At 42.7% G+C, this 27,751-nt stretch overlaps 1 protein-coding gene across 2 annotated transcripts in view; it reads right to left on the bottom strand.

Moving 5' to 3' along the window:
- The window catches only part of PPP1R12B (protein phosphatase 1 regulatory subunit 12B), a 117,021-nt gene that overhangs the window by 69,589 nt on the left and 19,681 nt on the right, over positions 1–27,751 (bottom strand). For both annotated transcript variants that reach the window (XM_035561615.2, XM_035561613.2), the window contains exons 2-9: positions 17,084–17,214; positions 16,172–16,290; positions 12,629–12,788; positions 10,073–10,217; positions 8,378–8,452; positions 5,846–5,925; positions 5,135–5,280; positions 634–743 (exon numbers count right to left, since the gene is read on the bottom strand). In XM_035561615.2, the coding sequence (XP_035417508.1) occupies positions 634–743; positions 5,135–5,280; positions 5,846–5,925; positions 8,378–8,452; positions 10,073–10,217; positions 12,629–12,788; positions 16,172–16,290; positions 17,084–17,214 (966 nt within the window). The remainder of the gene's footprint in view (positions 1–633; positions 744–5,134; positions 5,281–5,845; positions 5,926–8,377; positions 8,453–10,072; positions 10,218–12,628; positions 12,789–16,171; positions 16,291–17,083; positions 17,215–27,751) is intronic.

Raw genomic sequence — 27,751 nt, 5'->3', positions numbered from 1 at the left:
AAAAACCAAACAAACCAGAAGCATAAGATACCTGTCCTCAACCAAACACGGAGCCTCCTAGTGCCAAATAGCTGAGTGACACGAGAGCTGGAGAATTCAGATAAGATGTCAGTAACTCTCCTTCACCTTTAAAAAGCTTTCATAGCCTAGCTATCTAGTCAGATGCAAACTTTATCCCCTCTGCTTACTGGGCTGTAACATCGTGCCACTGAATAAAGTGAGTTTGGCAAGTTAGAGACACTTTAGATGATGATGCCAAATTCACTGCTGATACATCAGCAGGAACTAGCCTTTGGTGAAAGATCTCCTGCTGGTAAGAGATTGGCATCAGCTATCTCGGAACTGACAGCAACACAAAGCACTTGTGGTAAGCAAGGTTTCTCTTGTGGACACAGCAATTTGTTCTGGAGGGTAAGAGGCTGGAAGAGGCATTGTATCATACAAACATCCTTCTTTGCACTAGTCCTATACTGTTGTTAACACAGCATCCATATAAAAACTGCATACTGCTGTGCTTTCCTAAGTTCAAGTCTCACTGCTCCTCCGAAAGTCAGCTTCAGAGTGTCTATTTCCCAGCAAAGCCGACTGCTTTCAAGCACTCTTCAAATCCCCATTGATTCCAAATTCACTTACTCTTCTGGCAGATGCAGTGAAGGAGTTGGACTCTGGTGGTGGTATTTGCTCAGTGATGCTAGGCCTGGTTTCATGGCTGGAGTGGTTGGCAAAGGACTCTTCCTTCCTTTCTATAATTTTAAACAAGAAGAGAGACCAAATGTTTCAGTATTGCACTTTCCAAGGCCCTTCTTCACAAGCACATTGTGCACTAAACTCAAGTTCAGAGTTGCTGTGACCTCAGCATGCCTTAGATCATAACGATGATGTCAGTGCCAAAGCCAAACAAGCCTTTCTGCAAGGAAATAAATAATATTCCTCACTAAATAATATTTCCACAGTCACCAGATGGATATATTTGCCAAGCAAACCTTTTGAACTTCACCCCCAGATAAGAAAATCATTGCAGGGAGCACTTTAAGGAGGACAGACAGACTTTATCCACAATTTTGTTCCCTCTCGGGGACTTTTCTTCTTCCTTTGTGAAACTCAGGAAGAAAAGCAGAATGTGCCATTGCTACTGCAGGACGTGAGTATGTGTTATAGCACGTGTCCCCCAGGCAGGCCTGGTGGTGGATTTTGTTTCACAGTTCTAGTGCAGTTAGGAAATTCTGCCCACCAGCACAAGCATGTCATGCCTTTTTCTATGACATGCATTTTTTCTACATGAAGCTAGGACCGATTCCCAACAAAAGTCATTAATGGGGCCCAATGCCAGCTAAACAAACCCCATCAGAGCTCACAGCTGGTTCCCTCCTTGTTAGACAACTGGAATCATCCAGTATTGTTTTTTCTTTTTTCTTATCTAGGTAGCAAGGGTGACATAAGAACATCCACCTGGCTTTACCGAAGGAAAAGTAACCAGAGACTGTCTCAAGCAATAGATTCAATTGGCAGAAGTGCACAGAGCTCCAGGACAGGCTATGTACCAAACACAGCCAGATGCAGCACGCCTGAGAAATGTCCCTACACCAACGAGGCAACGTTTTCCTCTCCCAGCAATGAGTCCCTCTCACAGTCGTGGTTTTGAAAAAACAAAGTCAAATTAAGTGTAATCACCCAAACTGTGTTAGCAGATGAGGAACGTGCAGTGAATACAAATCACAGCATCACAGAATGGTTTGGGTTGGAAGGGACCTTAATGATCATCCAGTTCTAATGCCCCTGCCATGGGCAGGGACACCTCCCAGCAGATCAGGTTGCCCAAAGCCCCATCCAGCCTGGCCTTGAGCACTTCCAGGGATGTGGCGCCCACAAATCTCCTATTACATATAAAAAGCAGTTTGGTACGGAGCATCTGAGGGTGGCACCTTGGAGCTCGGTGATCAGTTTCTGAAACAAATGTTCTCACCCTTAGAGCAAAGGATTCAAAGGACATGGAAAAGAGCAAGCTAAGAGAAACATTAAAAGTAGCAGGCAGTTAGCAGGACTGACAGTTCCAGGATTAAGGATGCACTAAGGATGCATCTCCCCCTGGAAGGTCTCATGAACTTCCATCAGCATCCTCTATACCGAGTATTTCATCTCTCCAGCCTAACACCCTAAAGAGCAGGTTTCTCATTTCTCCTTGCAGACCTTGGCCATGAAGATGAATACAGAGCTAGACGAAAACAAAAACAACAACAACAAACCCCTGCATCCTTGCCATTTGCGGATTTTCTAAGACCAAAGCCTGTAAAATACATGAGAATCCCCAAGTCTGCAGGAAGGGGAGAACAGAGCTGGCAGTCAGCAGGCGTTACAGGCTGGGCTGGATGCTGACTGTAACCCTGCTCTGGAAGCTTGGAGTGCAGAGGTCAGCTTTTAAGGTCAAGCCTAATTGCAAGGGCGCAAGCCTAAGGGGTAATGACAGGTTGGAAAGAACTGTGAGCAACGTGACTGAAAGGAGTCAACTGCGGAAGAAGGACGGGCAGAAGTCCCCTGCACACCACAGTGTGGGACTGGATGAGCACAGCATCATTCTTTAGCACAGGGCCCGCCCATTTTATTTTTCTAGAACGTCATCGATAAACATTATGAACACCAATCAAAGGGAAACAGGTCAAGACCAGTTCAATCTCCCCAGAACGAATTTGGTAAGACTGAGGATTTAGTTCTCTGATTCTCCATACAAGTCCTTCCAAAATGTGTCAGGGAACTCCAGTCTTCCCTGGTTTGCTTCAGTTCACAATAATTACCTGCTGTAATAGGTACTAGCCCAGACAATGACCAAAGAATTTCATACATTTCTTTGTTTATAAACATCCTAGTGCCAAATTGTTAACTGTCCTCAAGATGAATAAAATGGTATTAATGCACTTAGCTTCTTTTGTTTGAAGAATGTCACTGATTGTAAGAAACATGCTACCCCGAGGCACTCCAGCAATTTTACTGCTCAACTCTTCATATTTCTTAACCTGCCATTGTCTTTGCAAACCCTGCAAGTTTATTGAGACTGGACATTCCCCCAGTCATACTGCAAGTTAAACTACTGCTCAGGTAGAAAAGGAGTTAATAATTTTTTGGTTTAAAAAGCTCACTTTCAGCAATGTGATGCCTTTTTGTTTGTTTGTTTGTTTTCTTAATCTGCACTTCAAACACTTTAGGTCAATAATCCTGCTAAGAATTAGAAAGCTATGTATGTAAACATTAAATCTCAGGGAAAAAAAAAGATATATTTAGAGGAACAGGGAAGTAATTTTCACATTTTCATAAATGTACCTCCTGAATTTCCCATTTAAACTTGCATAACTAATCAAAATGTCTGGCAAGAAAAAAAAAAGTATAATTGCTCTTAAGATTGTGTTTGAAACTCTAGTAGTACTGTGACATTTATAATTTTCTATGAAAAGCTATTTCTATCTCTACTTATCTTCGGAGTTGTTTTCTGCTCAATAACATGTGGGTTGATGTAATCTCAGTCTTGTTTTAAAAAGAGTACCAAAAACGTGCACCCCCTTCACAAATACAACAGATGACAACTACATCCACATCCCCTTGTATGAGTTTATATTCATTTTAATTACAGATTTGAGAAGTTTACAGAGTAATTTCAATTTTGATTGAAATTTCTCAAAGGAGCCAATAATCTCTCTTGGAAAGGACAGCACACGTAACAAAGCCCGAAGCCTGATCTTTTAGCATTACTTTAATACTTTTTGTTTTTATTTTAGCCTTAGGCAATTGAAATAGATCAGTATAACATGCTTTGTATAACATGCTTTGCTCAGTGAATTAACTCAATAAAGAGACCTGCTTTGGCTTTATATGAAATTGAATGGTGAGTGCTGTAGCACTTTCCATACTGAAGTACTCCATGCTGTTCCCAAATCAACTAAACACCACGTAGCTCCACTTCTTGTAGCTATGCATACTTTAGAGGCGTTTTGGTCAAGTTCCTACTATGTTTACAAGGATTGGCGCATTGCTTTAAAAGGTTGCTGCCTAGTGAAATGCTGATTTATGAAGCAAATAAATGTGACCTCTAATAAACACCTTTTTCTACCACTGACTTCCCCACTACATTTGCTCGATTTACAAGGCAAAATATTATTTCACCATGTTACCTTCATACCCAAACAGCTTTTGTAGCTACCAGCTTTGTAAAGATCAGCCTGGGTTCTCAACGCCTCTCATACTGTGATAATAATTTTAATTCATAAAAATTGGAACACGGGTGACAATTTTACTGATACAAGAATCAGGACAAAACTTTAAATTGCACCTCTCTACGAGGACTTATTTATTAGTGCACTGGGATATAGGCCAAGTAAGCTGATGTTAAAAGTAGTTTAACCTTTAAACACATCGTATCTGAAGATCCATTTCTCTCTCTGTGGAAATATTAAACATAAGCAAGTCTTGGCTTACTGTGAAATTAAATATCTTTATTTAAACTTTCTATGCTGCACATATATTTTATTTAAACTCATTAAGGAAGCCTGGAAAACTATGGAAAAAGAATGAGATTGAAAAGCAGTAAGATGCCAGCAATATGCTATAATGTAAAGGCTAATGTCACCTGATGTACTTAATTCCTATTTTCCACTATGTTCTGCAATTATGATACATCACCACCAGAAAAAAGTCCCTCATCTCTATAATTATATAGAACATCATCAGCCCTTCATTTCAGCTCTCTGATCCAAAATACAACAGGCTATTAACTTCCTACATGTTCAACTGCTTTTCTACCATCTTGCAGCAGCTGAAGTGTTCATCTGAAAATGGCCAACAAGAAAAAAAATACTATTTAAAAACAACCTATGAACAATGTGTTATCTTAAGTGAGCTGGAAGTAGAAATTAAAATATTATCCACAGCATTTTTTTCTGAAAAAATTATGCTGATGTGAAGGTTAGCATTTAGATAAGCTTTTTTAGTACACTAACTACAGTGCTCCATATGCTACATGTATACACTTGAAGTAAGACTTTCAGGATGTCTTAACAACTAAGCAAAAAAAAAAAAACAAAACAGTTCTCAACCCAAACTCCTATTACTGCTCGGCTAATTATTAAATCCAAACTATACTGTATCTTACCTGACTCCTTTTCAGCATCTGATTCTGAAACTTCATCTTCTTCAGCTTCTTCCTCTTCTTCAGAGCTGGAACTGCTAGAGTCCTTGTTCTCTTCCTCCATCTCCATGGACTTCAGCATATCTTCCTCATAGAGGATCTTCTCTTTGCTGCAAGAAATGGAAATTTTAAGGATTACCAGGCAAGTTATTTTTGTGTTCTACTTCTCAGGAACACTTAGACAAATTTTGCTACATACAGAACATGCAAAAGGACAAAAATCAGTCCACAGACTGCATCCCAGCACTTCCAGCACTGCCAATTTTCCATGGATTCCAATGCCAGTCTCGCATTTCCTAAGTTTGCAAGCATTTCTCAGTCCAAAGAAATGCAGCCTCCTCTCTCTTTTCCTAGCATTACACAATCCATCACCCGGGCTGCATGGCTCTGCAACTTCAAAGCTGTAGTTTTCAGCCCAAGGGTTAAAATGATAATCAGCAAGAGCAGAAACTGGGGGACCAAACACCAACCCAACTCTTTGTGCTATGGGTATGGGTTTGCTAAGAAACATGTAAAATTACATTTAAAAGAACTTAAATTTAAAAGGAACCATGAAATTAGCATGAACAGCAGTAGACTATTTTAAAGCAGTTGAGGCCAGCTGACTGCGTACAGATGTAGCTGGTCTCCCATTACATGCTGTACAGCTTCTTTTCAAAGAGGAAGGAAACATACTTTGTGAAGAGTCCGCTTTGAGGTTTGCCATTCATGTCAGCTTCAATTAGCTTATTCCTCGTCTCCTTCTCACTTCGTAGCTGTCAAGAAGTCCAAGAAGATTACAGAAAGAACAAAGAGAGACATCTTAACAAGCCACCTCATCACAATTCCAATAATTACTCCAGCATAAGACCATCCCAACCTTGTTAGATGGAAAATATTGTGAATTTGTTTAGCAAGCCAGTTCAACAGCTGCACATGTGCAAGAGCGCTGGATGTCTTGGACTAGAGCTCCAGAAGCACGTAGCCAGACACCGAGCGCCGCCTTAGGCTCCAGCAGCAAAGAACTTAACAGAAGTTCGTGGCAGGATCTGCTGAGACCCAGAGTCAAATCGTGACTTTCATGGTACTGCCCTGCATCTGCCCACACAGATACAGCGCTGGAGCTCTGTCCATACGTGTTTGTGCGCGCATGAAATCAGTTTAAAATTTGCTGCCTGTGTACCTATTACGTACTTGCTCTCAGAGGAAAGTATTCAAGTGCGCCCTGTCCAGGCTGGATCTCCCGCAAGGGTGGGTCACTTCTTAAATCCCTCAAGTGCCAGCATAATGTATCGAACAAGAATATCCGTAATCACTGCAGCAGCTGAAATATTTTGTCCAGTTAGCAGTGTGAATTTTGTCACTACTGATGGACAAGATAGTAACCAAAAAGTCTAAAAGCACAGTGACAGCTGAGGTAAAAAAAAAAAAAAAAAAAAAAAGGGACTGCAATTCGAGGCTCACTTTTAAGCCTGTCTCCTTTGTATCATGTCTAGCATGGTTTTCTTCCGCGTCTGAGAGAAGGAGCTGACACTGGGACAAGAAGCAAAAGCTCTGCAAATTCTGAACGTAGGAAAAGCCACACGGAGTCCAGCACAAAGCCAAAATTTGGGGTACAGCATACTGTTAAACTGAATAAACTTTTGAAGTGGATCAAAGGTAAGTTTGGGAAACAGCCTGCTCCATTCATAGGGAATTCAGAGTCTGGAAAAACAAATCCAAACAAATCAAACGATTTGCTTCCAGCAAACAGAACTCCCTTTCTCTCCAGTAACAGCAGCAAATCTTTTAGCATGGATAGCGCATTGCTCCTCTCTGTATTCTGTACTTAAGCTTTAGATTTAAAAAGTCTGATTTAAGAGCCATTTTGAAAGTGAACTAATGCACTTAGAGAAGTATTTTGGAACTGCCTATTTTATCCTTAACAAATTAAGCTTTCTATTTTAAGCAATTTCAATGTGGCACATGATAAACACACACAATGAAATGGATCTTCAATTTAAAAAAAAACACATCCACTGGAAAAAAGGATTCTTCCCTTCTTTCCAGTTCTACTATTTCCTGCTACACTCATTTAATAAATGGAAAAGGCCTTTATATAGTGCTACTAATATAGAGAACAAGGGGGGTTGCTAATCCCTCCAAAGCAAGCCTAAAAATGGGCTAGCACCCATCCAAAAAATTCCTTTGGTTGTTTTTATTTTCCTTTTCTTCTGAACACTACATTTATCTGCACAATCCCGGTGTAGTTCGATAGGAGGAAGCCCGCAGTACAACATTGGTAGTATTTATCAACACCTCATTTAGGGAGAAGCTGATTAATTTTTAAAAAGTTTCTGTGAATGTTAAGGGTGTTATTTAAAGATGACAGCAGCTGTGTTATGATCAGAGTTCGAGTTCTACCACCCACATTGTCAGTTCCTCAAAATACTTTACTGGGTTTTTATCAGCAATGTTCTCATTATGTCTGTTTCTGAATCCAACATTTTAAATGATACTTTCTGATTTTTATTTACTTATTTTTAAAAGAAGGTTGCTTTAGTTTTTGAAAGCACCCAGGCAATATAGTTGTGCAGACCAGATGAAATAGGAAAAAATGTAATCCCAAACCAACTTTTTGGCTTGATGACTGGCTTTACTTAGATCAAGATATATTTTTGCCTTTTTTTTTTTTAAATGGCAACTTTCTACTTATAACTCTTTCCAATATCTTCATTGCATTAGGAAAGAGCAGTTTAACATGGTTTTGAAATCACTGATTTTTTCCAGTCTGGAACTCCCTGAAGATTATAATTTCTTCTCACTCAATCAAAAGTCTCCCTATTCTAAGAAAGGCAGATGTGGTAACAAATATCTTTCTTACCAGTGACAGCATACTTCCTTAGATACAGACACAAAGTTGACTTGGGTAGTCACTCATTAAATAAAGAGCAGTTTGGTGCTAGAGAGCTAAAAATAACTAAAGAAGAGCAATTCCAAAGATGAACTACAATTCCTTATCAGTTTACAGAATTCTGCATGTCAGCATGCTTCTGACCTTCTTGATACAATCACCCAGCTTTCTAGATTTCTAGCTACTGAAAATATTGGTGCAATTAAAGATTCTGAACGACTAACAAAAATCGCTGGACCTCAGCTTCATGCCTCTGTTGACACCATATGCTTTAGGGAACACCTGTGCACAGAAACGTAATTGGAGAGGTGGAAAATGATCAGCCAAAATCTCACCACAGTTTGCTTCTTCTGCAGCATTTCTAAATGCTCTACCAGTCCCTCGTCAGCCACGTCAAACGGCGTCTGGCCCTGGAACGATACGAGAACACAAGAAGCTATCCAACACAGCATGCCATTAATGTTCCAGAAAGCACTATTTACAAGCGAAGAACAAAACTGAACGCACACTACAGCCCCCCCCAGATGCTGCGCAATGCACCCTGCTGCACTCTACAGCAGGGAACGCCAAGTGGCAGTGATGGCAGTTCCATGACACGATCCACGATCAGAGGAATAGCGGTTCCCTCATTGCTGCTGATCAAATCTAAGCCAAGAGTAATACACTAAAGTTTCCAGGCTTGTAAAAAGCACACTCTTGGACTGGGAAGGATTGCAATCAACTTTTTCTACTATATCATTATGTATATGAACCTCCTGAAAGGCTGACAACCATCAGCAGGCCAAAGGATTTGGGAGCTATTTCCACATCCACGGGCATTCACAAATAAAGCAAATCAGAAAAAATACTTTGGGGCATAAAATGAGAAATCATTTACATTTACGTTACATTTATACCATAACTAAAGCTATAACCACCATTTTATTAACAACACATAATGAAACCTGACGGCCAGTGATCAAACAAATACAGATTGTCTCGGCCATCTGACTATTGAGGTAATAGTTCTTGACAGGAAATAGCAGGCATTTGATTGCAGCGAATATAATTGCGTCTGTTTCTTTTCAAGTCTATTAAAATAGGAAACCCACATGCTTTCTGAACACTTTGGAGAAGCTTCTGATGGCATTTAGAACAAAAAAGATTTGCAGTATTTTGAATGTCAGAGAGCTCACCACGGTAAAATGGGTCCTTCTCCTGCAGCTATTTCTTTTGCATCAGCTTGCAGTACAGATAGATAAGCTCAAACCACATAGTGCTACAATTCTCCTACCGAATTCTCATCTGCTTTCATTCCCTGATGCTGTTCCAAGTAAACACAACCTCATTTCCTACTACAGAAGCAGTCATGGCACAACTGAATCCGCTCCAGCAGGAAGCAGCTCACAGACACTGCCTGGACATCACAGCAGGGAAGGGAAAACAAAGAACAACCCTGGAAAAGCACACTTCACCTCTTGAAAACCCATGGGCTCTTCAAGGAAACTTCTAGCAATTAGAAGTGTGGTGGTTTGTTTTTTTCCCTCCTTTTTTTTCCTTCTCACAAAGATCCTATTTTTCTTTACTCATTTCTCACGAGTGAATTTTTCAATTTCCATTTTTATGACCAAGACTGTAGAACAGGAAGGATTTAAAACTGGCAGTTTCTCAAGGGTTCATGAGTTTTCAATGCTTTGTACCTTAATATTAGTGTATTATTGTGCACTCCAAGACTTTTTGTTGTTTAATTTGTCAGGATTATACTAAAATAGGAAAACACAGATTAGCTCCTATCCTCTCACACGCTCTTGGTCCTAAAGTTTCATCCCTAATCATTCCTGGTAGTGCTTGAAATCTTTTCTTCCTTCCTTCAGTCAAGGGTCTTTATCTTCTGACACTTTTAAATGCTCTAGCACACGTGCAGGAGAATTGCTCACCACACAACTTTGTCATGTTGTTGGATCAAGTTGATAAGCAATTATGGCAAAAAGGTGATATGCATCCTGGTATAGAACACACTGCACGCTGTGCCAACACCTGTGCTCACTAACCAGCTTGTTCCTGATGTCCATGTCGCACAACGCCTCCGCCAGGATGGAGCAAGCTTCCTTCACTCCCCAGTGCGCAGCGGCGTGGAGCGGAGTCCAGCCGTCGTTGTCTTGGACGTTCAAATTAAAGCCAGCCTGGATCAAAAGCCTGAGAAAAGAAGCAGTATTGAGTCCTGCCCACCCAAGAAGGACTTCTGCACACAGAGAGGTCACGCCATATGTCACAGAGTAGGGAACATGGTTTAAAATACGCCAGCAGCTTCTTGTCGTTACTCATCTCAGCAACAGCCCGGTCGATGTGCTCACACACATAACAGAAGTGTGCAGGATAATGAAAGAAGTGACTTTGCCACTGTAAACACCTGCTGCAACGAGTCTAATTGATAAGATTGCCTTTCAGCACGTCCTAAATTGGAGAACATTTTAATTTCTAGTCTGGCATTGGTGACTCAGTCTGAACTGCTGCAACAGACAAGAGACGCCAGACTCACGCAGGCACTAGGCAAACCAGCAACATCTCTCCGGGACATAACCCCTGTAACAAGGGACTGGCACAGCACCTGGCACGGACAGGACGTTTGATAACTCAAGTTCAGTGCTGGTTCTGTGGGTGAACAAGGACACACTGTAGGAATGGTCTGTAAGAAGCCAACGCTGGCAGGGCTGCCAGGTAAGAAGCAGAGACATGACTGACTGATCGCCAGCTGGGGAATTTGTCAGTTAAATTATCTACAGCTCCAGCATTTTTGCAGACTAGACCTTGCACAGCCAAAGCTAAGTAAACCTGCCAGGGAGCAGCAATGCATCCCTTTTACTGCTGTGCACCTTCCACCTGCCTCCCTCCTCTATCAGAGCAAAGTGCTAAGGTTGCATAGCATCTGGGGCTTGAATATTTAAAAACAAAACAAAAGAGAGACAACTGTAGTCTGAAACTTCAGAGGCATATGCACAGTAGTACGCAAGTGATCAGGTGAAAGTACCAAGCCGCTCGTGTATCAAAACTATTATCCAACCGCTTAAATATTGAAGAACATCCCAGGGGAATTCTGCAAGTTCAGTAAAACTGCTACTGCAAGTTTCCACGGTGGGTTTCCACCATTCACAACCACCTTCCTTCAGCTCAGGGGAAGTCTAGCATGACCCCGGAATGACACTAACAGTCTTGAAACTCCCACAGCTTTACACTGATGCATTACTGCGCTAACTAAAACAGCCATCCTATAGCAGCGGTGTGCTTCTCTGTGAAAGAAATTTGAAATCAGGTTCTGACTTTATGTTGATTCTCCAGCTGGCAAAAGGGAGGAACGTAGTTGTTAAGAGACTGAAGGTCACAGACAAATTCTGTCTCATCGGAGAGTTAGCTAGCTTCTGGCTTTCAACCCCTTTGGTTGAAGTCACTGAAGCTTTGTATTTGAACTCACAGAGTGGCCATAAAATACACAAGAGTGAAACAATGTCAGCTCTCTGTGAGATCTGTTTATCATTACAACATTTAATGCAAAGGAGTAGCCGATCAGAACTAGACACCTTGCAAACGGCGAATGCAGCTTCCGTTGATGACTACTGGCAGCCCTCCCCTGAAAACCCACAGGATCGACATCCCATATTGTTTAGGAGATATTAGATTTCTATTCCACATGATCCATGATGAATTACTGTTCTTGGGCACAGCAGAGGCACAGACAGCTCATAACTCAATTATAAGCTCTAATGAATGAATACAAAGAGGAAACATGAAGAACAACAAAGTTACTAGAGCTTGATAAGAAGCAGCTCTTACACATCAAGTCATGGCACTTAAAGCTACGAAAGAAGGAATCAAGCTGGATGAATGTTTCCAGAAAGGATTTTAACCTGGGAAATGGAGTAACCTTGCAGATAGATCTTTATGGGTACCTCTACCCAAAGATTAATAACGGAGAAAAAAGCTTTCTTGTTGGAATCCCTGATTTGACCTCACCTGTAAAAATATTAATGCTTAATTGCCAGGAATTGCCACACCTGGCACATTTACGTTCATAATAAGCTCGTTTGTGCTGTAGCAGCAGAACTGTTACGTGGTGGGATCTCTCTGTCACTGCTGATGGCTGCAAGAGCAGTAGCAGTAAGTGGCAGAGGACCGTAAGGTAAGGGAGGACACTGCATTTTTCTACTAGGCTGACAAGCCGGTCACGTAAACTGTTGGGGTGTTTGTGATGGCCATGCAGCATGTATTGTCATCTTGTAGGCTGAAGTTACACTTTCATCCCCTGACAGGGTTAACTTCCTAGCCCTAAAACTATTACTCTCATAGGGAAAGTTAACCTTCTAATTTATATCTCAGTCTCAGAAAAGCTTTAATCTCCCTGAAGGCCTAGAGGTACAGAAGAGAACCTTCCAGCCTCTATACATTTCTAGGTGAACCACCACAGCTGGGCACACAATTGTGCAAAGCCTTTTGAGAAGGCAGCAGCATAAAGATCTAGGTATGAAACACATTTCTCTCAACCATAAAGTTAGACGTGTTCCTTATGGAAACCAGACTCAACTCAATGCACCAGCCATGGATGGAGTTCCTACCTCATCACTTCCGAATAGCCCTTAGCCGCAGCCACGTGAAGAGCTGTGGCACCTGTCCGGGGCTGCTTTATGTCTTCGATTCTCCCACTGTTCAGCCACTGTCGGGCATCCTGTAGCATTTGCTGCTCCTCTTCTTTTCTTGCCAGGTCTAGGTCTACACCTAAGACAGCAAAGCACAGAAGAGATTATCAAGCGAAAGCTCTCATGCACTTACTGAACTTACCGTATGTTTTATTTGCAACCTTTATTTGCAGTGTTAGCAACCTCTTTTCCATCTTCCACAAAAATCAGCAAAAGCTTTTTCTAGGAGTTGGGAGAACTCCTGCATCGCTGTCAGAAACTTCAAAGCTGTCTGACAAAAACAAACAACAAAATCTGAAAGCTGAGACACTGGTTGCAAACCAGCCTGATCAGCTACTAGCTCAGCTGTGAACCAGGAGTGGTGGAAGGGTTTTATTCTAAATATGCAGAATTCCAGACTGAAATAACCAATTCATGAAGAACAGTGTAACAAACTGAATTAAAACAACGGTGCGAGCATAATCTGCAGTGTAAATGTGAAGAAATGATCCTAAGACATCTTCTGCAAGACCAGCACAACCCCAACTGCATGCTCACTCAGAATTCAGTAAGCCAGCAAGCTGCACGTAAAGAGATTTCTGGACTGCACTAGGGCCACTCTGTGCACTCTGAAAGAAATATTTAATCAATTCCTTTGAGCTGCAAACCACCAGATTCTGGTAAAACAGTTCTAAATCATTTTGGGGATGGGAGGAGGAAAAAAAAATGGTCTACTCTGGTGGCATAAGAGATCTGCTTTAGATGAAGTCAGACAAGTGAGTCCACTGCTACATACATCTGGTATAAAGACACAGCCTTGCTGATAACAAGAGGGACAAGTTTTCCACCTGAGGAAACCACTGCTACTCTGTGGAGAGACCAGGTGCTTCTGGCTGATGGGCTGCTTCAATTAAACCTACAAGAGGCAAAACTATCTCAGGCTTGTTTTAGTGAGTGGATTTTTTCACATTAATACGGTAATATAAGGATGACATATCAATCACAAGCATGGTACAGCTCCGTACAAGATTAACCAGACTAGGGCTCTTGGACTCAGGAAAATAATATGAAGTAGATGACAAATTTCAAAAAAAAAATCAAGAATGGTGTTGAAAAGCAACTGTCCCTATGGATTAATTCTTTCAATATAACAACAACACGATTACCAAGGAAGCTGTAGGGCATTAGACTTAAAATAGAAAAAAAGAAAACATTTATCAACTCAGATTCTGAATTGGGAAGTACTGCAGGATGTTGCAAAGACTAAAACAAGAATTATAAATTTGTAGAAGAGTAGCAGCACATCTGTAGTTATTAAATATAACGCTATACATGCTTGGAGTTCCCAAGAAAGACTGCACAAGTCCACAAAATAGAAATCCAGGGGGGATTTGCAAACGTACAGAAAGCCCATCTGGCTCAGGAATTCCTTGAGGCACGGTGACTGGAGGCTGGGAAAATGCTTGGGAGGGGAACCATACAAGCTTGTCCTGTTCTTGTACTTTGCCCTAGGCATCTGCTTTCAGCTACTGTTGAAGACAGAGCTAGATGGACGCTTGTCTGAAGTTTATAACGCATTTATTCCAGCAATTATGATCCTTTTAAACTGTGTCAATGGGAAACTTCTCAGTGGAGACAGATGGTTGTTTCAGGGCATCTTAGCAGGATGCCGCTAATGTGGTGAAGCAATGAAAAAGCCAAACAGAATCCTAAGAAGTGTCAGGCAAAATATCTGCAACAGAGGCAGAATTACTGCCTTGATGCCCTGTAAGGTTTCAACTATGTTATTACAGTTCTCATCACTCACTTTAAAGAGAGACAGGTTACAATGATGTAAAGAAAGGATCTCTATCTTCCTGGTCACCCAAGGAAGCCTGGCTGCAGAGAGGAGATGGGCATGGTTTGACCAGCCCTGTAAAACAAAGGCTGACCAGACAATTCTTCTCAAGTATGTGAGCAGAGTAAGCATGAGAGAAGAGCTATTTAAGCCAAAGTGCATGGGGAAAGGGAACATAATCAGGATAACTTTGTCATAAATACCACAAGACTAGAAAGTGAAAGTTTCTATTTACCAGAAAAAAGAACGATTCTGTGTAAATTTTCTAACAGGAGTAGTTGCACAAATAACAACCAGCTCTCAGACGGACAATTACAGACTCCCCACTGGAACAGTAACATGATCAACAGAAGTAGCAAAGGACTGGTGTCTTCCTAATTACACCTGAAGATAACTTAAACAAAAAAACCTCCAACTCCACAAACATCCACTAGGTGCCAAGCAGAACACACTGATTAGAGAAGACTGGATTCCATCTAGCATGCAAACAACCCCAACACCAACCCCTGGAGTCATGGAATCATCTAGATATAAAGGAATCCTGGTGGGTCTCCAGCCTAAATCCCTGCTCAAAGGAGGCAAACCTTCAAAGCCAGATCAAGTTGCCCAGAGCTGTACACATCCAAGTTTTGAATACCTCCAGTGATGCAGATGCCACAAATTACCTGGGTTCCTGTCCCAGCACTGCATCGCTTTCCTGGGAAGTATTTTTCCCCTTATTTGCATGCTCAGACCTGTGCCTTTTGCCTCTCCTTCTGTCACAGCGCAGTTCTGAGAAGAGCCTGGCTCCATTGCCTTTTAAGTCTCCTCAAGAGGTAGCGGATGACAGCGGTTACATTCCTCCATCGACTTTCTCTTCTCAAGGCTAAACATGCAGTCCATACCTCTCAAACGTGACTATACTTTGGATAGATAACCCCAGTTCATCTTTTCCAACATAGCAGAGGTAAGTGCATCACTCAAAACCATCCCTGATGAACTTCACAGGTAGGACTTAAACTTCTTACATTATATATAAAGATGCCTAACCACTTGCAGATGAATTCAATGAGCATAAAGAAAATTTTACACTGGTGAATCATTTCTTAATTATGACACTAGTTACACTGTCCAAGTCGCTTCTACAAGTGATGGTTTTGCAGGGACAACACACAAAGCAGCACCCCAGACAGGCACACCTGATGAGAAAAGGGGAAAGAGCTAAGCAGATGGGCTGCAGAAGTCTAGGTAAGGATCAGGAAAAAGCAGATCACTCAAGGCCAGACATCCCCATTTCCTGGTCCCTACTCTTGGCAGGACTGTGAATCTCACTTCTGCATGATCAAGTCTGAGTGTATTAAGACCTTTCATTGATACCAGAGGTCAGAATTAAAACTCACTTTTAAAGTAAATGTATCTAATGAATCAACTTTCAGTATTGTGATGTCTTGCTGCTAACAATTCTGCTAAGAGGGACAGAGACTGCACGACACAAACCTTCTGCTTTCATTCTAACATTCTGCTACTGAAGCAAAGTTTCTCTGCTGCCACTTGGTCCAGATTTCAGATCTCTCCATCTACAGACATGCAGAAAGCCTTCAGGATTTCTTTATAAAACCTCTTAGTTTTTGTGTTCTGACTCATATTCAACCCCACCACTGATTTACCTTGTTTCTTTACTTGTTCCAGAAGCAGGTCCTTCATGGCTGCTTCCTCTGCGATGTCAGATGGGACTTCACCTTCACTGTTCACAGCGGCCACATTAGCTCCATGACTAATTAAATACCTACACAAATGAGACCCATGCCAATGTATTAGAACTCATGTGCAGGCTTCAGAGCAACTTGTACAGTAAAGCAAGTGGCAGAACAAGATGTTTGGCCTTCTACTTCAAGTTCAAATGAGTGTTCCATATTCTTATCAAATTTCAACTCTAGAAAAGTTCTTTGTTAAATGCAAGGTCCCTGGTCAGTGGCTCATGCAAACAGTTTTTCTTTCTCTGTAGTTATTTAAATGACCCCAGTTCTTGCACTCATCTGATAAGATTATGCTTTTTAAAAAAAGATGAGAACAAAAGATAATCTGAGCTATCATCAAATTTTTAATTTGTCTTATTTAAAAACACGCCAACAGTTCGTTCAGGAACAATTAATGCCTTCTTCAGCTTATACATCTTGTAACCAATAAAATTCTCAGAAGAAAAAAGTGTTTTAAACACCAATCTAGGAGGGTGAGGTAAGTAAAGGTAAAGGCATTTTTGAACATAAATTTTAAAACCAACCACCGTCTTTGAGAAATACTTATCAGTATTCATACTGCAGTAACTTTCTGGTAGCTGTGGTGGACTAATGAATCATAAATCATTTTAATGGGACCAGCAAAAGACAACCATTTCCAGGCTCCACCTTCATCAGAACAAACTGAGGATCCACTAAAAGAAGGAACACATCTTCTCCACTTTCAATGTTGCTTCCAAGACATTGTATGAGTTTCAGAGCATCAGTCGTCTGTGTACCTGCTCCAAAGAGGAAAACGTGGAAAGTGTTATGAATACCCAGAATAGCCTGAAACTCACTCACTCTGCTATGTTCAGATAGCCACACGATGCCACTGCGTGAAGAGGGGTCCAGCCCTCGTTGTCTTGTTGGTTGACATTGGCTCCATTTTCTACAAGGAACTTCACCATGTCCAGGTTCTCATCTATACAGGCCTGAGGGAGAAAGGAGGGAGGGGAGCAAGCAGAGGGAAGAGTTGGAGAGAAGGAAGAAAAGAAAGGTGATGGTATTAAATTGGTGTTAAATCAAGTGAACAACTTCCATTTGCAGTTTATTGTCAGGGGCAATGCCTGGGCTGAGTTTCCCACACTGTGAGCTAGCATACTTTGAAACTTAAAGTAGCATGAAGCTGGGAACTAAACTAAAATAATTTCAGAAATTTCAAAAAATAATTGAAACTCAGAGTCCCTAGGTGGACCATCTCTGAATTTGCCCAAGCTTTAACCTTCTCACCAACTGATTTGTTTCCCTCCTCTCCCCCATGCTTAACTCCCTGGAGCGGGGCAAAGACACTGTAAAATGATAAATCTGTATTGGCTTTAGGTACGGCATCGGATTCCTTTAAGCAAGGCAAGCTGTATGCTTATTTAGGTGATGCTGTTCCCCCCAAACGTCAGCAAAATAACATCAGAAAAATCACTGAAATATCACTAGCAGTAGGGATGAGCAGGGAAAATATAACCTCAAGACGACTGAGTAAGGCAGTCCACCTGTAGACTGGATGGTGCCCTTTGCAGACAGAATTATAGCAAAAGCAGAATTTTATACAAGTGACTGCATACAAATCGGATGGGACACAAAATGGTACACTTGGCTTAACTTCCTTATTCAGCAGTAGCTGTTTATTTTCCTGACTATAGCAAAGTACAACGTTCTCTGCTAGCCCTACAGACCCAGCGAGCTGTGGACGAGACCGACAACCCTTTATTAGCTGCTCCATTAACTCCAGAGCCTGCACTTACAGAGACCTGCTAGCTTTGAAGTTGCCAAAAGAAAACCTAGCTAGATTTTCAAGTCTCAGCAGTTCTGTTAGGTGGAATTCCTCCTTCCTGAAATTCCTGGCTGCAGCACGTTCTGTGGTGCGTTCGCAGTTCACTGGAGGCTGCTATTTAAGGATGAGCTGGCAATTTAATATGTACGTCCCAATGTGTGTGCCTCAGCTGAGAAGCACCAGGCATGACTGGGAGGCAAAAGGGCCGTCTGTGACTGCGTGTTCAGCTGCAGGCAGAGACCTCGCTCCTCGCTGCGAGAAGGGCAATCCTGGCCGAGCGTCCTCCGAAACCCACAGCACTCGGTCCTTCACACCGCTTGACGTGGGCACATCCATCGCTATTCTAAAATGAGCACCACTCACTATTCTTCAGTTTCATTACTTGTTATAACAGGAAAGGAGTTGTCTTGAAGCAAACCCCCCAATGCAAGCCCCCAGTGTGATGCAAGCCAGAGATTCCTGCTGTACCCGAGGCACAGGGGGACTCTCGTGTGCCCGCGCGCATGTAACTATGTTAAGGTCCCTGCCTACTGTACGTACTCTAAAAGAGATACACTCCAGGTTTCCGTAATCCTAGAAACCATGCAAACAAAGTTATTAATGGCTTATGTCCTTAACGATGAACTCAAATGCAGTAGAAAGGCAAAGTAAGCAACGCACAGAGATGTGGATGTGGATATACAAAATGTAATATTCCCTTCTCAGTTCAAGAGGCAATTTTTAAGAGAATCTATGTCCGAGCCTGCAAGAATTCAGAGCTACGATGCACTTCACTGCCACCCACATTGAGGGTAATATAGCACAAGTTTCCCCAACACATCTCAAACAAATCATACTTAATCTTATTGATGAGTTAATTACATTTTAACGTGGGAACACAACCGTTCCATGTCACTTTTTAAATAAAACTACCATCATGTAAAAGCGTATTGCTCTGACAATAGCCAAGACACGTTTGCCCACACAGAGGTTTCTTTTGAGGACCGTCACGTCTGGCCAAGTGCAGAATCACAGCCTCGCAGAAGAATTTTATCAGCGAGGCTCTGATAAAGCAGCGAGGTGGGCGTTTCGTGCCTGTGCATACTCACTCCAGAAGAAATGCAGCATAGCAGTATTACCTGCAGTTTAAGTGCCGAGCTAAGTTCAGCCTCGAGAACCTCTTCATACCGTGAGCTTTATGTGCATGTGATAGATGGAGTATTATATTTACACTGTTTATCATTTAAACCACCCAAACAGCTGCCACCCACTACCTCTGCACACACTGGGAGCAGGCCAGGAGAAGAGACCGAACTTCCTCGAGCCACTGGATATGCTGGACTCAAAAACAAACAAACAAAAAGTTTAGATGCATAAAAGAGCCCCCACACTTTTTTTTTTTTATGCCTGTTACTGGCCTCATTATTCTGTTGGTCCCCATCCTTCATGTTTCCTAAGGAATGCATGCTGGGAACAGAAGGGATAATGGGATAAAACCCCACCTGTTCCTACAAAGAAATCTGCAGTAATTTGATTCGCCTGGCCCCTGAAGAGATAAAACGATGACAAAGTGACATTGGGTCAAAAAAAGCTACATGGGTGCTGACGACAGCAGGCAGGGCCTCGCTTTCCCAAGGGAACCGTAACATATTTCATGCTTGCTGGTTGCATTGGTGCTAGAAATTTTCTTCGTGGCAAAGGTGGATCAAGTCCTTAATGGAGCAAAAATGTATTCTTTAATATCTAAGAAAAATAACCTCACTCCACCCTTCTGCACCTATCATGAAAAACTGCTGTTCGCGTTGTGTGATCAAGCGGTGTGATACTGCTTGGCAAATATTTATTTTAGCATTAGTTAGCGACACATACGAATAGGACTGAGTGGAGCTGAGTAACGTGAACAGTTGTATAAATGGCCTGAGGCTGAGCTAACTTTAACAGGTATGATTCTTTCCTGCCAAAAGTATCAAAATGTGCGAATTATGTAATATTACAAAAAACTATATCGGCCAAGATTCCTTCTCCGCTGCATTTCTAGAAAAGAAATGTCAGGAACTGGCATTCCACGGAGGTACCGAACAACCCCTCATCAGTTCTGAAAATCCAATTGCTGTCTCCCCAAAGAAACTATCAGGCATAGCATTATTTGCATCATTTCTTAGAACAGTTTTAATAAGACTTAAAGCAATAATTATGAGGTCAACAAGTGGGATAATAAGTAAAACGAGGAATTTCTAAAGATCTCCTAAACTTTAAGAACTTCAAAAACCGTATCAAATTTCAAACAGGCCAAAGGGCAGCCTGCAGGGGTTGCAATGTATTTCTACGTGTATTTTTAAGTGTCATCTGAGTAACATTTACACGTTTACACAGAATTTACATTTGCACATATATTTGCGGTGTTAATTGCTCCATACACAAGATCACTTTACCAAGCTATAAACACCAGGAACTCTCACTGGTTAGAAGTTCTCAGCACACATTTGGCCACCTAAAATTTGGAGAGCCCTGACTGCTGACACCCTATCCTCCTCCATAAAGTATCTGTTGTGTGTTTTATTGAGCTTACCTGCTAAAATTAAGCACTGTAAAACACCATATAAGAAAATAGAAAGTTTCACTGAGTTTCAGAGGGTAAAGTTCACCTTCTGGTTAAGCAAAATAGGTTTTCTGAGGTTACTGGAGGAAGGAGAAGAGGACAAAGAGGAAGTGAAGCGGCAGATGTGTCCTCCCTTAAGTACTATTAATCCAATCTTAAATTTAGGAGAGTGGGTAACTTCAGTAACCTGAGAGGATCTGTCGCTATGCAAAGTTCTCCTCTTTTATTTGATACAGCATTCCTTGGGAACACTGTAAGAATAACTGCATCGGACTGCAGTATTATGAAGCAGGCACCTGCCCCCCAACCCTGAAAGGGAGGAAAAAGTCAAAAGTAACGCTGTCTTCTCCGTGGGGAGTTATTAATTTGATGAAGCACTCTTCCCCTATTTTGCTGTTAGAATGTGCTTTGCAGAAAGAGAAGCAGACAGTTGGGCTTATTTCTTACAAGTTTAGGTGCTGCTAACGCTCAGCGGCTTTGTTTCATGTGTATTAACTGCTGCTAGTAGAGGCTAAACGCAAATGAATTGCAGAGCACAGATTTGTTGTCTCTAACTTTTTAATTTCTTCTTTACCTTCTGTCCTCTACCTGTAAAAGACAGAATACAACTTTCAAGGAGATGAGACAGCCTGAGATATTCAGCAAGCTGATCTCTTGCCATTCCTGTATTTTTCTTGGCAGCGGGTTAGACCCAAGTACCTCTGGAACGGCACTAATGTATTACAGCTTTAGCAGCCTTTGATGCAAACTGCATCCAGTGCCCAGAATTACCGACAAACCACTCAAAGAAAGTTGGCTCGTACAGCTTAAATCCCGGGCATCGCTGGGCAAGCCTCCATCCCCGGCTCATGGTGTTCCTTCTGCTCCTGGCAGGGGACCAGCATTTAGCAGTTTTTCCATAGGGAGGAAGTGCTCAGTTTCTAAAATTTGCAGATACGGCATATTAGCTTCCCCCTCTTAGATAACAGGTGTAGCCCTTAACAGCCAGGGACACTCGCAGGATTTTTTTCGCCAGTAGCCACTGCCAACACATTCTTCTTTAAAGCATGAAGTTTACATTACAGCAACGAAAAGGGGCCACCAGGAAACGTTACAGAACAGCTCTGCAAAACTCTGCTTGCCTGGCAAGGCTTGTTCAACAACCAGACACAATCTGATCTTTATCTTGAATGAAACCTCATTATTATAATGGCATTGTTAGCGTTTGCTCCTTCCTTGGAGCACACAGAACACACAAGCTCCGTCTAACTTCTGATGAGTATCAGCAACGCAACAGCTCCAACTGCCTGCCGAGGCTTTCGGTTTGCATATCTCCTGGGCATCCCCCACAGGAGAGAGAGAGAGAGAAACATCAGGGAGCAGAAGGAGCCAGATGGGATCAGACCGAAGCGTTCACAGCACCAGCAATCGAGCTCCAACAAGTCGCTGGGTGGAAACGTGCAGCGCTGCTCACTGGGTAGGGGACGCACCAGCCCTAGTACACCCCACCCTGCGCTGGTGTGGCCTCACCTCGAGTACTGCGTGAAGTTTGGGGCACCACGGTACAAAAAGGACATAAAACTTACTAGAGAACGTCCAAAGGAGGGCTACAAGATGGTGAAGGGCCTGAGGGGAAGACGTGTGAGGAGCGGCTGAGGTGCCTTGGTTTGTTCGGCCCAGAGCAGAGCAGGCCGAGGGGAGGCCTCATGGTGGCCTGCAGCTCCCTCACGAGGGGTGAGGAGGGGCAGGCGCTGAGCTCTGCTCTCTGGGGACAGTGACAGGACCCGAGGGGACGGCATGGAGCTGGGACAGGGGAGGGTCAGGCTGGGTGTTAGGGACAGGTTCTGCACCCAGAGGTGGTCGGGCACTGGGACAGGCTCCCCAGGGGTGTGGGCACAGCACTGAGCTGCCGTGGCTCAAGAAAGGTTTGGACACCGCTCTCGGACTTAGGGTTTGATTTTTGGTCCTGTGTGGAGCCAGGAGTTGGACCTGATGATCCTGGTGGGTCCCTTCCAACTCGGGATATTCTGTGATTCTACGATTTAGTCAACCCCCAGCCTATGACTTGTGCTATGTTCCCACTATATAATAAATACACACAGGATGGCAGGGAGGGAAGCAACCAAACCGCCTGATAAATTTCTAAGAAATCACTTGGGATCGGCTGAGTAGAAAGGAAAAAAAAAAAGTAATACACTTTTGCTTTGCATGGAAAAACAGGGTTGGTTACAATCACTGAAGAACACGGAAGCAGTGGCAATAATTGCATGTCAGCGGTACTGTCACAGGCACCCACATTAAGGCAACTGCTTTCTCCACAACTTCGCCAGTATCATGGCAGTTTAACATAAATACGTTAACAAAACTCAGTGCGATGGTTTTCAGGCAGAACAGTTCTCGCCAGCACTTCAGTGCCAGCAGCTCCTCAGTAGCACGGGCGCTTCGGCTGCTGCGTACCTGTGTGGTTTGGTAGCACCGCGTACACGAGTGCATCTAACAAGGGTGAACTTGGCTGAGAGCATGTTGCACTTCTAAATGCAGTCCCATTGAGTAAATATTTAGTTTACAAACAGTATGTCGCATCACCCAGTGTCATACGATCACGTAATAAAATAGCAGCAGTGTGCATACAAGAGCTTGGAATCAAAGTCAGCCAGGAAACCTGTAATAACTACTGTGGTTTTAATTTTGGCTGTATTTAATTCCCTGGTGCTCCCTTCTTGGTTGGTTAGGATTTAAGAGAGAACCTATGCATTTTCTTGAGGCAGAGGTAAGATGTAGAAAGGGAAAAGAAGACAGGGCTAGTGCCTCGGCTTCTGTGTTACATGCTTCTACTATGAATACATCGGTCTTGTGACCGAATCCTATCTTGGTGACTTCTGCTGTTTGAAAGAGTGAAAATCCAGTAATCCTGCGTGTCAGATTCTCGTGTAACACCCCTCATAGTTCCTGCATAGAAATCGCATTTGGTAACTCCACTTGTCACATGTAAATACAATACGCAAACTGGCACGTCAGACACACACAGCCTTTTTACCGAGCGTTACAGATGTCAGGCCAGCAGAGGCCACGTGCCACCTCTCCTCAAGCACTCTGCTATTCTCCTCATCAGCCTCACAGGAATACGGCACCTCTTTACCTATGCAAAATGCTGCTGCTAAATCAGATTGCTCTACGAACTTACCTTATTCATCCTTTAACCGTTTTCCAATTGAGGAAAGCAAGTGTTGCTACCATCCCCACAGCTCTTTATACATCCAGCCGTCCCCTGACATGGGTTGGCTCCCCCTGCTCCATCACTGATACCAATTCCTGTAACTTTTTAGTCAAAGTATTACCAAACACTCCTGAGATTCTTGCATACAACCCTATGTCCATGGTATGACATTCTCACACTGATCTTCAGGACCTTCTCTGTAACTAAATTGCCGAAGAAAGTCGCTCCATTTTTGCATATAGCAAAACAATTTATATTTTAGGTTATGAGATCCTCAGAGCAGGGACTATCTGCAATTGATTAAAAAGCACCCTGCTCTCCACACGATTGCATCAGTCAGGTAAACAACAACTTACATATCATTGAATCACTGCAGCTAGAAGGGACCTCAGGAAACTTCTAGTCCACCAACCTCCTGCTCAAGGCAGGGTCCACAGTGAACTCTGACCAGCTTCCTAGGCTGTGGATATGTATGTGTAGGATATCTGTGTGTGCAGGTATGTATGTGCATATGTGCACACACACATTTATTCTTTGTCAATCCAGGGGCATTTTACAATGGTGGGGAAGGACGATTATACGCAGATTTGTATCATGTCTGCAGGCATTCTGAACCAGAATTGACTCACCTCCATTGCTCAGACACTTCACTTGCCCAAACCTTTAGCTTTCTGCTCCTGAACGATGTTCTCATGCTGGAAACCCGACCTAGACTCATTTGGATGGCAGAGGCTGCACCACCCATGAGCTACATTACAGATTCTGCATTAGATATGGGGCGACAAGTGGATTTTGTTCATACAAACTTCTTCCTAACATTACCAGTGGGACTGTTTTTGACAAGATCAGACAGAACCACATCATATTCAAACTGATTAAAATGTTTGGGTTTTATTTTGAGCTAGAGTGTTACTGCAGTGAATGCAGGCAATAAAAAGTGGTAGGCAAGAAGCAGAACGTTCTCTGAGTGCATGCAAATGCAGTCTTGAATTCAATCTGAGACCACCCCACAACAGCTTAAGTAGGTTTAAACCCAGATTGCCCGGGTCCCACCTGCCCCAGCCATATGTTCCCGCACCTTGCCTTGCACAAGATTTATTTATCTATATTTTCAAAGTGTAAATTAGACTTAAAGAAACAGATACACCCAGAGGGTGCTGCCTGTCTCAGCTAGGTGGGATGTATTACCCTCACAGTACCTGTCCTTTTCCACTGCCTGCAGACCAGCACAAACCCATTCACAACAGGGTGAGACAATTCCCCCTCCCCTTAAGGGCTTACCGGCAGTCACAAGGGAAAACTCCAAGAGCCAACATTTACCATCTCACTCCTTAACCTTAGACTTAACATGGTTTTCTTTACCACAACCTTATGGCTGTAAGATTAATACAACTAAAGCACTTTGAGGAGTTTTATAAATGGTTAAGGTGTTACAGCAAACCAGAGGAAAACCTTTACACCAGCAGACATTAACTGTTAATAAACTGGACTGGAAGAATTAGCAGGACAGTAAAGTCATGCTGCCACAACACATAGGTCACAGTCAGAGGGATTAAATGGCAAGACTTACTTATGTTATATTCTCCTGTCATAAGTCTAAAATATATGGAATAAGGTTAGTCTGGAGACGAAGGGAGTCAATCTTCCACTGAATGCAAATTTAGAGTAAATATATGATGTCAACATACAGTGCAAACCAGCCAGCACTCCACAAACGAAGGCAAGCCCGATGACAGCTGAACAGCATCAGGGTTAAATCTGGGAACACAGAGAGAGGAGTTCACAGAAAACAAAGAGAAAAGCACTCCCAAAATAGCCTTGCAACTGTCACCACTAGCAATTGTCAACACTGAGAGGTATGACCTTGCCATTGTGTCTCATGATCACAGCTATACACTTAAGGGGGCATTTGTCAGAGTCGGCACTACCAAAAATTCGACTTTCAAGTGATCCTGCGTCTCCAGCAGCATGGACTGCATTTGCCAATGATTTTGAGAAAAACAAAGCAGCTTTTACCGTTGCTCCTGCAAAACCACGGAGCATCTGTACCTCCCCTTCTCTCTTCTCAGCTCTGGCTTCACAGGGCCCTTATAGCTAGAATATCCTGCACAGGCACTTCTGTACCAGGAACTTAGTTTTAAAATCTTTATATTTTAATTTCCTTAGGCAAGTCTAATTCCAAAGCAATTGTATTAGAACCAGCAGAAAGAGGTAGCTTCAGTATTAAGAAGAGCAGGGGAAAAGGGAGGAAAATGAGGTAAAAAAGTACTATTCATTTTCTAGTCTGATTAATTATCTATGTTGCTTAATTTTTTTTAAAAAGCAGTTGAGTCATACTTCTCATGCAAGCAAGAAAAGAGATATGGATTATGTCAGATTTTTCTATTGGAAAAAAAAATAAAACCCAACAACTAGAAGTACTCAGCAGTATCCATGCCACTCATCAAAAGAAGCTAACAACAAATCTCTTAGAATGATTAGCACAACAAAACTCCAGGAGAGCACAAGGGAAAAGAGGGATACGTGCAAAGGCATAATTATGTCATGAACATAGCATTTTCAAGATGAAATAGCAGCACGAACTATCAGGCGGAGAATTGCTTTGGACAGAAACCACATTTTGCAGCTCTCCATGCCTTCACATACGCGCTGGGGACACAGACTTATTTAAGAGGAGGTAGATGTAAATATCTACTGCGCAAGGCTATTGATGGGTTAGCTGAACATCTGTAAAATTCTTTCTAATTATCAGGGGACTTCTGTTTTCGCTATGCAGCAATGATACTGCCAGTGAATGCTGAAGCACCACGCTTCACTTCACCATTGGCTGGAGCATTATCTGCTCTCGCCGAGGTAGCCCTCGGCATGCCAAAGCTTCCAGCTCTGCCTTCTTTGGGAAGCAGGAGCCGCTGCGGTAAAGAAAGAGAAGGTCGGCTGGACACGCGCACACTCCCTGCTTGATCCAGTCAAACACAGATGGCACCAAACTGGGAAGAAAGCGGAATTGCTCTGCTTTTACAGGCTGCTAGGAGGATGGGCACAGGCACACAGGACTGCCCGTCTTCCTGCCCCTTGTTTACCATTTCCAATCTAATCGCATTCTGGCAGAAGTAGCGAGGTCAGCAATGACCACAGACACACATATTTTACAATGTAAAGAGCTGCTGGGATCAACCCCTTCTGCCAGCTCTTCCAGCCTCATTATTTGTGCTTCCGTGCACTCAGAACCTACACTGAATTCATCTGTCGTCCCAACAGGACCCAGCACTGTGATTCTCCACTTCCACCATCATGCTTTTCCTCTGTAACTGATAGACTGGTTTGCCACTTCCATTTACAGACCTGAGGACATACCTCCATCAGTGACAGGCCACGTGGGACTGACTTTAAAATCCAGTCTAGATTATCATTTTACTCTCTCCCTTTTCATCATCTTCATCCCCTTAATTCCAACATGATTTTAATACCCATTATTTCAATCAGCAGCGAGTCCAGTACTTGATCAAGTGCCAACACTAAAAATAAAGTCTTTCTGACACTAAAAAGCAGGGACTGCCAGTTTTCTAATGGCGCAGAGGAGCATTAGCATTTCAAGTCTCACCAGTTTAGTCATTCTGACCACTAAGCATGTCATTTCTCTCCCACTCAGCCAGAGCTCCCTGGCACTGGATCAAGACGTTATATATAAAATCCTGCCCTTAAATTAAGGAAGTTTTAGTTCCTGATTGAACTAACTACATTTCGTAATGAAAAAGCTCACAAGCATTTCACTCCTGTGTGGAAAGCAGAAGTGTAGCTGCCGCAGGTTCACTCAGCAAGAAGACGTCCTGCTGACAAGCCCCTTGTCCCTCAGCTCCACAGGTGCCCCGTCAGTGGTAACCGCACCTCGTCAGCACAGCTCCTGCAGGCATTTCCACAAAGCCAGCG

Source organism: Cygnus atratus, chromosome 24 (genome assembly GCF_013377495.2).
Source record: "Cygnus atratus isolate AKBS03 ecotype Queensland, Australia chromosome 24, CAtr_DNAZoo_HiC_assembly, whole genome shotgun sequence".
NCBI classification, from domain to species: Eukaryota; Metazoa; Chordata; class Aves; order Anseriformes; family Anatidae; genus Cygnus; species Cygnus atratus.
This window is presented reverse-complemented; position numbering and strand designations above follow the sequence as displayed.